The sequence below is a fragment of the Marmota marmota genome, unplaced genomic scaffold (genome assembly GCF_001458135.2).
Source record: "Marmota marmota marmota unplaced genomic scaffold, marMar, whole genome shotgun sequence".
NCBI lineage: Eukaryota > Metazoa > Chordata > Mammalia > Rodentia > Sciuridae > Marmota > Marmota marmota.
In genome coordinates this window covers 40,763,787-40,775,891 of record NW_026000082.1, presented here as the reverse complement: position 1 = coordinate 40,775,891, position 12,105 = coordinate 40,763,787, and the positions used below count along the sequence as shown (strand labels likewise).

General features: G+C 45.0%; 1 protein-coding gene across 5 annotated transcripts in view; it reads right to left on the bottom strand.

The window, feature by feature from the left end:
* Positions 1 to 3,872: 3,872 nt before the first annotated feature.
* Emc1 (ER membrane protein complex subunit 1) overlaps positions 3,873 to 12,105 on the bottom strand; it is a 27,145-nt gene continuing 18,912 nt past the window's right edge. For all 5 annotated transcript variants that reach the window (XM_015485617.2, XM_015485619.2, XM_015485618.2 and 2 more), the window contains 5 exons: positions 9,246 to 9,419; positions 8,197 to 8,407; positions 6,855 to 6,939; positions 5,683 to 5,812; positions 3,873 to 5,527 (listed from right to left, as the gene is read on the bottom strand). In XM_015485617.2, coding sequence (XP_015341103.1) covers positions 5,348 to 5,527; positions 5,683 to 5,812; positions 6,855 to 6,939; positions 8,197 to 8,407; positions 9,246 to 9,419 — 780 coding nt within the window. In that variant the 3' untranslated portion in view covers positions 3,873 to 5,347. The remainder of the gene's footprint in view (positions 5,528 to 5,682; positions 5,813 to 6,854; positions 6,940 to 8,196; positions 8,408 to 9,245; positions 9,420 to 12,105) is intronic.

Genomic DNA, 12,105 nt, shown 5'->3' with positions numbered 1-12,105 from the left:
TACATAGTAGTAGTTCACTTTGACAAAATCATACCTACAGGGAATTTAGTGTATGTGAGTGTGTGTGTATCAAATAGATTTTTTTTTTCCAGGATCCCTGCAGATAACAAAATCTAGATACTCAAGACCCTAATATAAAATGGCATAGTATTTGCATATAACCTATGTACATTCTCCCATATACATCATCTCTAGATTATTTATAATGCTTAATGCAATATAAATGCCGTGTAATTTTTATACTGTATTATTTAAGGAGTAATCACACACACATACACACACACACACATACCCCAAAAAAAGTATACATGTTCAGGATAAATGTAGGGTTTTTGGTTGTTTTTTCAAATGTTTTAAGTTCAATGTTGGTTGAATCTGAGGGTACAGAACCCACTGATATGGAAGGCCAATTATATGGGCTTCCCATTAGTGAACTGACATTCTGGTTTATCAGTTTTGGTTTTTTGTTTTGTTTTGTTTTCTGGTACTGAGAATTGGACCCAGGGGTGCTTAACCACTGAGCTACAGAGCTACATCCCCAGCCCTCTGTATTTTTTTGAGACACATTCACACTAAGTTGCTTAGGGGCTGAGACTGGCCTCAAACTTGCAATCCTCATGCCTCAGGCTCCCAAGTCACTGGGATCACTGGCCCTACCACCATGCCTGGCTGGTGTCAGTCTACCAGTCCAACTCTGACTTCATCACAGCATATGGGATACATAATGTCATCACAGCCATGATGTGAACCACCAGGTATGATGGAGTTTAGGAGTGAGTGTGCCTTTCAAATTAATTTCCACTTAATAATTTGTTTTCTTGACATTCATTCTTTTCTTTTGGAGCTGCTGGGGATCAAACGCAGGGCCCTGTGCATGCAAGGGATGCCCTCTCCCACAGAGCCACACTCCAGCCCTTCATTCTTGCTAAGGGATAGAAGAGCAGGGTACTTCAGTATAATTCTGGCTGTTTTGTACAGTTAGTTTCCTGAGTGGCCTTAGCCTCTATTCTGGAAAAAAAAAAAACAAAAAAACAAAAACATACTTTCTTGGTACCAAGGGTCAGAAATTTATATCAGCACTTAGGCTGGTGGCAAACAGCCTTCTTGGCTGGAGGTAACTCTCAACCAGCATCACACCCCTAACTCCTAAAAAGTGTGGGAGGGGTGAGTGTGTACACATCCTTTATGCTAAAATTCTTACTGGAAAGATGGCCCAAATAATATAATAATATAATAATGATTTGCTGGGATTACATTCCTGAAAGAATGTTTAATTGATCCAATAAAAATCTCTAATGGAGGGCTGGGGATGTGGCTCAAGTGTTAGCGTACTCACCTGGCATTCGCGGGGCGCTGGGTTTGATCCTCAGCACCACATAAAAATAAAATAAAGATGTTGTGTCCACCGAAAACTAAAAAAAAAATAAATATTTAAAAAAAAAAATCTCTAATGGAGCCATGCACGGTGGCGCAGGTCTGTAATCCCAGCAGATCAGGAGGCTGAGGCAGGAGGATCAAGAGTTCAAAGCCAGCCTCAGCAAAAGCAAGGTGCTAAGCAACTCAGTGAGACCCTGTCTCTAAATAAAATACAAAATAGGGATGTGGCTCATTGGTCGAGAGCCCCTGAGTTCAGTCCCTGGTACCAAAGACAAAAATCTCTTTAAGAATTTCAACCTTGTAGGCTGGGGATGTGGCTCAAGCGGTAGCACCCTCACCTGGCATACGTGCGGCCCGGGTTCAATCCTCAGCACCACATACAAACAAAGATGTTGTGTCTGCCCATAACTAAAAAATATTAAAATTCTCAAAAAAAAATAAATAAAAGAATTTCAACCTTGTAACCATTAAAAGTGGCATGGAAGATTCATACTATGGATGACAGGAGCTCTCTATGGTGTACCAAGTGATAAATTCAAGTTGCAGATCAATTGGGTAGCCAAAAGAGAGACATATCAAATTGCTCAGTGGTGACCTGTGAAACAGGGGTTGAGGGGAGATTTTGGTTTTTATATTTGAGGTACTGGGGATAGAACTCAGGGCTTCTCACATACTAGCCAAGCACTCTACCATTGAGCCATAGCCAGAGCTCAAAACTTTTTTAAAAGGATGGGGGGAGTGGACTGAGGAGGTAGCTCAGTTGTAGAGTGCTTGAGTGACATACATGAGTCCTGGATTCAATCCCCAGTACCACAAAGAGAGAGAGAGAAGCTGACAGGGATTTATGGATTTAAGGACTGCCTTCAAGAAGTTTCACATTTGCTCAGTACAGACAAGAGGGTGGACAGGCCCAGAATTCCACTCCACTGAAAAAAGGAGAAATGAGTTAACTCACAATTTAGAATTGTGGACTCTGGTAGCTAAATAAATACTGGACAATGCAAACAAAAATTATTTGGATTTCAGAAAAGTTGAACCCTATAACTCATGTGGTAGTTAAGTTACAAGGTCAGTTGTCTATTAGTACCACCTCTAGGTTACGGCAATAAAATCTTAACATAAAGGGATGGGTACATACAAAAACTAATCTCAATTAAAACAAACAAACAAAAATTCTTCCTAACCCTAAATCTTCTATTGCAATTGGAATTCTGTTTCTAATTCTTGCACATTCCTCAATAATCAATTCCCATCCTAAGTCCAAGGCTAAGGAGAAATCAACAAAAGCCACAAACCATTTTACATGATTCCCAACAGGGATTTAGATCCCTAAGTACTCAGAACTTCTTAGCTGTAAAATTTATACCAAAAGGTCTAGTAGGATGACCAAATTTAAAAATTGGCCCAGAAAATTCTAAGGAATCACCCATTTTAAGTTAAACGTCATAGGGGGCCCCAAACTAACCTAATTAGTAAGACCAGGGAAGAGAAAGCCCAAGGGATGTGCACAGAAAGAGGACAAGCAAATGGATCAGAGAATAGGGAGGAAACAGGGTCCCAAGCTGTGCGGAGGATGGAGTAGCTGGTCAGACAAATGCAACTTCAAGGTGACTGAAGGCTGCACCTGAGGCGAGAGACTTGGGTGTGACTGTGGCATTAGCTATTTTAAGCACCTGCTCCAAGGTAAGTTTGAGTAGTAGATGGTAATGATTAGAGCCAAAATAAGGGAATCTTATAAATTGCAGGTAACTTCCCTCCATTAGCTTGTTCTTTGAGATTTGGAAACATAGGTAAATGAAACTAGAATCTTATGGATTATGTGGGCTGAGGAAGCAGAAAAGGCAGCAAGACAATAGCTGATGATGTCACTTATGTATCTTTATATAAATACAGACAGCCGGTGTTCCAGCCAGGTATCTCAAAACAAAGGCAATTTTTTTTTTTTCCTAACTTGTACTTACTCCTTTCTCCCAGGTTACTTTAAGTATTTATTCAAGTACTGGAGATTGAACCCAGGGGCATTTTACCACTGAGCTATATCCCCAAACCTATTTATTGTCTTATTTTGCAGTGGGGGCTCACTAAATTGCCCATGCTAGCTTCGAACTTGTGATTCTCTTGCCTGGGCCTCCTGAGTTGCTGGGATTACAGGCACGTGCCACTGCACCCAGTCCAGGTTACTTTAAACAAAACACGCTGAGTCAGGCTGAATAGACATATTTTCCTGGCAATACATAATCATGCCTTCACTAATATCTATTTGACAACCTTATTACTAAAGTGCGATGATTATCATTTTTCTTCCTTCTCCATGATAACCTCCCTTCAGAATAAGACCACAGAAAGAGGAAAAATTGTTTTTAAATAACCTAAACCAACTCAATTGTCATGTTTTCTTACTAAATACACTCACTCCACTTCTATACTGCTTTTCTCCACTCTAATGCAAAAGTAATCTCATAGTGGTCATCTTAAGATACAGAACAGGACTCAGGTCAGTCATTCATCACTTTATTCTGAAGATTGAGTGTACCTCTCCCTCTCACCAAAGGGCTAGAGATGACCTACGCTATCATGGTAAAGAGAAGCCCCATCCTTCCCCAAGTCCATGAAGCCCTCGGATGGCCTTTTGTCTGAAGCAGTCACAGCAGCCCAGCTCAGCAATGTAGCACCTGCACAGTGCTTCTCTTGTTGAAAGCTTCAAAGATTAGGCTGGGGGCCCGGGATATGGCTCAGTGGTAGATCCTTGCCGGGCATGCCTGAGGTCTTGGGTCAGATCCCCAGCACCACAAAAAAAAAGTCAGATCAGTAAGATTTAAAACCTCATCTTAAGAGGAAATATAACACACATTTTAATTTGTATTTAAAACTAGCTGAGGATTTAGCTTAGTGGTAGAGTGTGTGTTTAGTATGCACAAGGCCCTGGAATCAATCCCCAGCACCAAAATAAAACAAAAAAGCCCTAAACTAAAAATAAATAATAGGACAACTTTCTTGAACTAAGCCATAAGATGACTAGGCCAGCCCATGGGTAAAGTGAGAGTATGAGATACCAAGAAACAGGCAGACTCTTTCCATTCACTTGAAATCTGTTCAAGGTTCAGATAATTCAGTAGTTTTTAAAAGGCCTCAGCCGAGCTGGGGATGCAGCTCAGTAGTAGAGCACTTGCCTAGCATGTGTGAGGCCCTGGGTTCTGTCCCCAGCACCACCAAAAACAATTCAAAAAAAAGAAGCTTCAGCTCTGACATATCTCAGGAGAAAAGCACAGGTAATACCCAAACAACCAAGATGTAATTATGCACTTGGCCTTGATGGACTGAAGCAAAGCCTGGGTGGCCCAACCTAATAAATGAAGCATGAAACAAGAGGCTTAGTTAAAATTAGTTCTGACACCATGTACAAATCCCACAACGCACCTTACTTCAGAGGGAAGTCTTAAGAAGCTGATCAGCCCTCAACCCTCAGCTAAGGAAGAGCCCACCCTACCCTTCAAGGTCAAGCAGTAAATGCACCTATAACGTGGAGCTGGCAAGAAAAGCTCCCTCTGATTTTGATGCAAGAGGCAAGGGAAAAGTCAGAAGGATTTCTAGATAAGACTGGGAAATAAAGGCAAACTGAAATCAAATTAAACAGGTCTCACAAAAGAAGACGATCATTTGGAGGTCTTGTGAAGAAACAGAACTTCCATGAGTGGACAAAGAAAGAGAACTGAGCAGCAGCTGTGAACTTGAGCAGGAACCCCTCAGGTGCTCTGTGACCCTCAGCTGAGTTGCAGAGTGTGGCCTGCACCCGTGGGACTGTGCATCGTGTATCCCAAAAGCAGTTATGCATGAAAGTTCATCTTCTTTCCTCCAACTTTTGAGAACAGAAGCAGACACACCTGCCATTGACCCGCCAGGCCACCGCTGCCACTCCCTAGCTGACCCACGTCCTCAAGGCTCTCCAATACCAGCACAATGTCTTCAGGCTTTACCGCCAGGCTCGATTCAGGAGTTTCACCTGTGCCAGTCTCTTAGTGATCATGGTGGCAAAAACAAGGCCAAAGAGGACACTGCTGATTAACACATAGTCATAGTCATCCTTCAGGACATCAAACTGTTTGGATGGGTAGACTCGAGTTTGGTAAATGTCCAAACCATAGGCCACAACCTAGGAGGCAGAGGGAATGAGAATTAGGAAGAATGGCAGCTGGAGAGCCACCACAACCTCAAGTTCGGGGACAGAAGGGAATGCTATCCTCAGCTGTTTCCCAAGAGTGGTACGATGAACAGATGCCTTACAGGGTGGCTGTGGGCTCCACTCACCAAACAAGTGGACTCCAGGCCTGAAGGAGCTGTGTAGATGCCTCGCATCCGGGAGACCGTCTGGTTGTAGTTGATGAACCGCTCTGCATGTATCTGTACGTCTGGAGAATACGGGATTAGGTTCTCCTCTCTGCAAAACAACAGAAGGGACAGGCACTCTGAAGCTGCTGTACAGGGACCCCTTGGCTGCCTCTCCTTGGTCCTGAGACGTTTCCAGGCCACATATCTAACTTCAAATCTCCTGTGAGGCCTACTTGGATTAAATGGTTAAAATCTTAGTGGCTGAATGTTAGGAAGGCAGTCTGGAGGGTAATGCTGAGATCTGGATTCCTACTTTGCTCTAAACCTGAAAAGCAGTAATATATATACAGTTGAAGGGGATTTCACACAGAGGAGAAAAGTCAGGGCCATTTTCAAACCAATACACTGAGCCACGAGGCCAGCCCCTGCTCTCCACTCCAGTGCCTCTGTCCCACTCCTCCTGGCCTTCATCCCTGGTGCTAGCCACCTTTCTCATGCAGTGCTCCAAACCACACTCTCCTGCCCCTCAAGGACAAATCTGCTATCTTTCCAATGTCCACAATGGCACATGCCCCTAACTGAACAGAAGTCAGGATGGAGGTGGGAATGTACACAGAGATGGTGTCTGCTGACAGTGAATGACCTATCAGCTGTCCCCAGGCCTGGCCCCATGACTTCCACGACTCGCCAGTGTCTCCACACTCAATGATCTAGCCACATAGGCCTATCCTCCCGAACTCAGCAGACATGACTGTAGGACCTCAGCCCACCTGTTCCCTCTTCCTAGAAAGTTCTACATCATCCACAACACAGGATCATCCACCTCCTTTAGGGCTTTACTCACGTCATTCTCCTTTTCAGAGGGGTTTTCCCAGGCCACCTGATCGCAAATCCCACCTGGACACATCCCCTTTGTAGCCCACTCTGTATTATTTTTCCTCCTCAGCATTACAAGTGCCGGATACTGCACTTAATTTACTTGTTATTTATTTATTTATTTTCCTCCAGAAGGTAGGTTCCTCTTTGTCAGACTTATTCAAGTCCCCAGTCCCTAGGTTGGCAAGATGGCACAGGGCAGGCTAAGAATCAAAGTTCATTGGTGAGGTGAAGTACCTATGGCCAGAGCCTTTAGCACAGCCACAGGGCCTCACCTGCTTTGTTCCGTTGGGATCTCAGGACGCCGGGGATCCAGCAGGGCCTTGGGGAGGGAAAGAATTGCTCCAGAAGGGAGCCCAACTGCAAAGGAAGAAGGGAATGTTCACTTACCTAAAACACAGGGAGGGTCAGTTACAAAAATAGTTACAGAAATTTCAAATAAAGAGTTTAAATCAAGCAAAAGATTGGTCAAGGAGGCTCCTTTAAATCGTCAAAAATGGTAATCCAATAATATACATGGGTCTGAGTGAAGGTTCTCACTTTTGAAGATACTGGTTTCTTCCCATACCATCATCCTACGACACTAGAAGATGAAGTTCTAAATCAAGTTATGGGTAACAGTGAAAGAGAAGAGTGTGGAAGGAAGGCAACTTGGACTTCATCATCCCTCTGCCTCCCCCCAGTAGTCTCCTTCTCGTTAAGCAAACCAGGCCGTGTCTGGCAGTGTGGCCGGCCAGGGAGGGCGGCAGGCCAGCAGCATGAGTTTGTGTTAGCGTCAGTGATGCTGATGGAAGCTCTTACGCTGCCAAGAGGGCTGCCTTCCTCGGATCTGACAGTCCAGACCGTAGCCAGTGGCTGTCTAAGCTGAGAGCCCCAAATGTAGGCCTAGGAGACCACTGAACAATCACTGAGTCCTGAACTTGGACTATACAAGACGAAATCTTGCCCACGTCTAAACAAGTCAACTCAGGCTATGTTAAGAATAATATCAGGGGGCTGATATTGTGGCTCAGTGGTAGAGCACTTGCCCAGCATGGTGAGGCACTGCATTTGATTCTCAGCACTGTATATGAATAAATAAAATAAAGGTCCACTGACAATTAAAAAAAAAAAAAAAAAGAATATCAGGCCACATGATGTACAAAAATGGGATCCTAATGTCATGTAACCTAAAAAGAACAACAAAAAAAGAATGTTATCAGGACCATGGACAGTAGTGCACATCTGTAATCACAACTACTTGGGAGGCTGAGGCAGGAGGATCACCAGTTCAAGGCTGGCTTTGAACTTTTGAGACCTTGTCTCAAAAAAAAAAAAAAAAAGGTTGGGGGTTGAGCACCCCAAGTTCAATCCCCAGTACCACAAAAAAAAAAAAAAGAATACCATCAGGGGTTGCTTTTCTAGCTGGGTGAAAACACCAAAGAAGGTAAGTGGTTCATCAGAAATGAGGACTAAGAAGAAGTGGTCATCTTTATAGGGCAAGGCTAAACTTTCCCCCTGAAATGGAGCCCTCTTAGCCAACCTTCCCTTACAGGTGGTCAGACAGGACAGCCCCTGTCCTTCAGTGTAGCTGCCTCAGGGAATCCGGCCATCCCAGAGCCAGCCCCCAACACTCACTGAGCAGGTGTCGGCTGGTGATGCCCCGCTCAGTGATGGTGGCTTCCATGGCACTGATGGAGGAGGGGAAGATGTAGGATTGCTGGAGGACCTGGGGCAGCTGGGGACGGTCCAGGGAGCTGAAGGCGGTGGCATTGTACTGCTCGGTACCCTCGTAGAGCTCCAGTGCAGTAAGCTCGTTGCGCCGCGCCTTGGTGTTCCAGTACTGGTACTGCAGGGAGAGGGAAACTACTCTGAAAGGCACCTTTCAACTCAGCTATAGACCCAGGGAGGAAAAGAAGCGCCTAGCACACCAGCTTACTTCCTGGCTCCTAAGTTTACTAATTTTCAAGCCAATTTAACTAGGCTATTCACAATTTGCCACATGACAAAGAAATTCTCAATATTCTTAGAAGCTATATTAACAGCTAACTAGAAGCCTTTGAGTGCTTACCAGGTCCTAGGAATTGCTATTAGCAAGACAAGGTGACTGTTATCATCCCTATTCCACCAGTGATGTAATGCAGAAAGCTCACGCATTAACTCACAGTCACACAGTCAGGAATAGGAAGAAATGTATGAAATATGATATGTCAAGAGCTATGTAATGTTTTGAACAACTAATAAAAAAAATAAATAAACTGAAAAAAAAAAAAAAAAAAAAAGGAATAGGAAGAGCCAAGATCACACATAGGCAGTGTGGTTCCTGAGCCTCTGCCCCTAACCAGGACCTATGCTGCCATCCAGAGACCTTTGGATCCTATGAAAACAGAGAGCAGCAACTGGGTTTCTGGAAAGGATTTAAGATGCAGGAGACCACTGGGCACAGTGGCACACACCTGTAATCCCCACGGCTCGGGAGGCTGAGACAGGTGGATGGCAAGTTCAAAGCCAGCCTCAGCAACAGTGAAGCACTAAGCAACTCATTGAGACCCTGTCTCTAAATAAAATATGAAATAGGGCTGGGGATGGGGCTCAGTGGCCAAATGCCCCTGAGTTCAGTCCCCAGTACTTGAAAAAAAAATGTAAGAGACCTCCTGAGCTACCTTATGTCCCTGGTCCCTTCTTACCACCACCCAATTCTCTGAATGCACAATATGGACAGGGCCCTTGGCTTTCTTCTGCACAGATGAGTGGATGATACGCCCAGTGACACCATCAATGAGGAAGATGCCAATGAAGGTGCGTTCATGGTGGACATCCATGCTCTCGGTCACCACGGCCAGCAGGTTGGGATTCAGGCTCTGGGGAGAGACAGAAAAGCTCCTTCAGAACAATGACATGTCATGTGCTTGGCCCCACAGTGAGCCCAGGGCCACTGTGAGGCTGACCTGTGATTCACTGGCCTGGCAGAGGAACCAGTGTTTCTAGTCATAAGAGCTTCTCATACCTGTGCTTAGTTTATGTCCACCGGGATTAGGGGTCATGCCAAGTGCCTTGACTCCCCCTTAATTCCCTCAACAACCCTGTGAAGTGGCTTATACCACCCATAGTCCACCAATGAGGAAGTCAGGGCAGTGAGGTGACTTGTTAAGTCTCAGAGCTGGCACTAACACGGCCTTTGGAGACCCCAGGTCTGGAACCTCAGGATACCACTCTAGCATTGTCACTTCTCTCCACCAGGACTGTTCTCCCCAAGGTCACCAGTAGCCTTTCTGCCCCTAACTCCAGTGGGTAAGTGCTGGTTCTCATATTACCTGACCAATAGAACCATCTGGGAGAGTGAGCACGCCCTCCTCACCCAGGACACCTCCCCCTGGTCTCCTTCTGCCTCACTGGCCTCCCCTTCCCAGCCTCTGGAGGAGTCATCCGCATTTCCCCAGGACCTTCATGATGGAAATACCCACAGCACTCAGGCCTTGGATGCTCCCCTCTAAGCTCACCTCCTCAGCCAACCTCAGGCTTTACCACTATTTACAGGTGCTGGCAATGTCCAAATTAAGTATCCAAGCCAGACCCCAGCTCCCAAAACTCCAGGTATTACCATCAGCCATTGACCTCTCCTTAGATCTCACCTGAAACTTCACAAGCCCCAGGCTGACTCTTTGGCTGTACCTGGCTCTGCCTGGGGCCTCCACCTCAGTCAACAGCACTCCATGTTTTGATGTCTCAGAACCAAACTGTCCAAGTCATCTCTCTCTCTCTCTCTCTCACACACACACACACACACACCCTACCTATCAACATTTCCTATTGACTCTACTTTCAAAAAGTATCCAGAATAAGTTTCCTCTTCACCACGTCCTCCAACCCAGTTCTGCTGCCACCCTCTTCCCTGGATGACGACAACAGCCCACTGGTCCTGCTTTCCTCCTGGGCCCTCTACAGTCCAGTCTGGGCTGCATGGGCCTGTTGAATCTCAGCCTAGGTCACTTCTCTGCTCAAAGCTTCCCAGGGGTTCTTCCTCTCACTCCAAATGAAGCCCGAGTGGCAGCCTGTGATGGGTCCCACTGACTTCAGCAGTCCAGGGCCCTCACTCGCTCTGTGCGGGGCACACAGCCTGCTGCCGTTCTCAAGCACACCAGGCATGCTCTGGTCCCTGTCTGGAAGGCTCTTCCCCAGGTGGCCACCATGACTCATTTCCTCCCTCTGAGTCTCTGCTTCTTTGCCACCTTCACAGGGAGGACTTCCTTACCACCTGTTTTAAACCCGAGCCTGCCAACACACTGTATGATTTACCTATTTATTGTTTTCACTATTAACTTCTCTCAACTACAATGACAGCCTCATAAACTCCGGAAGTTTTGTTCTTTGATTCACTGCTGAATTCCACTATCTAAAAACAACACACAGCATCCAGCCAGCACTCAAAAATAGTCACTGCTAAGCCTCTGTGGACCTCCTTCCAAAACCCATGGCCACAGTGCAACTATAGGAAAAACATCGGACACTCCAAAATTGAGAGGCATTCTACAAGACACCTGACTAGTACTCATCAAAACTATTCAATGGGCTGGGATTGTGACTCAGTGGTCAAGTGCCCCTGAGTTCAATCCCTGGCTCCCCTGCCACTCCAAACTCCAAATATATATTAAAAAAAGGGCTCAGGACTGGGGTTGTAGCTCAGTGATAGAGTACTTGCCTAACATGTGTGAGGCACTGGGTTCAATTCTCAGCACCACATGTAAACAAATAAAATAAAGGTCCATCAACAACTAAAAAAATAAAAATAAAATAAAAAAATAAAACTATCGAGATCAGGAGCCTGGTGTAGTGGCATATACCTGTCATCTCAGCAATTTGGGAGACTAAGGCAGAAGAATCACTGGTTTGAGGCAAGCCTCAATAACTTAGCAAAACCCTGTCTCAAAATTAGAAATAAAATAAAGGGCTCAGTGGTAGAGCACCTCTGGATTATGACTATGAAGTCACAAAGTCCTACTGGTAGCTACTATTCTTTTCAGCACATGAAAGTAAAAGTGGTCTAGTTGATTTTAACTTATACACTTATGGATCAAAGTTTATTTTTAAAATTTTATCTATGTATATATACACACACACTAATATGATTTTTTTTTTTTTTTAATGATCCTGAGGATGGAACCCAGTGTCTTGTACATGCCAGGCAAGCATTCCACCAGCCCAAAATGTACTTTAGAATTTGTAACATTTGGGGCATTCCAAATGAACTAAAACTGACTGCTGTCACATAGAAGACGTTCATCAATAAAGAATTCAAGTTAAGGACAGATGCGGTGGTGCATGCCTGTAATCCCAGCCGCTCAAGAGGCTGAGGCAGGAAGATCAGGAGTTCAAAGCCAGTCTCAGCAACTTAGGGAGGCCCTAAGCAACTTAGTGATACCCTGTCTCAAAATAAAAAATGAAAAGGGCTGGGGGTCCTGTAGATATAGCTCATGGTAGAGTGCTTGCCACACATGCACAAGGCCCTGGGTTCAATTCGCAGCACCACCAAAAAAAAAAAAAAAAGAA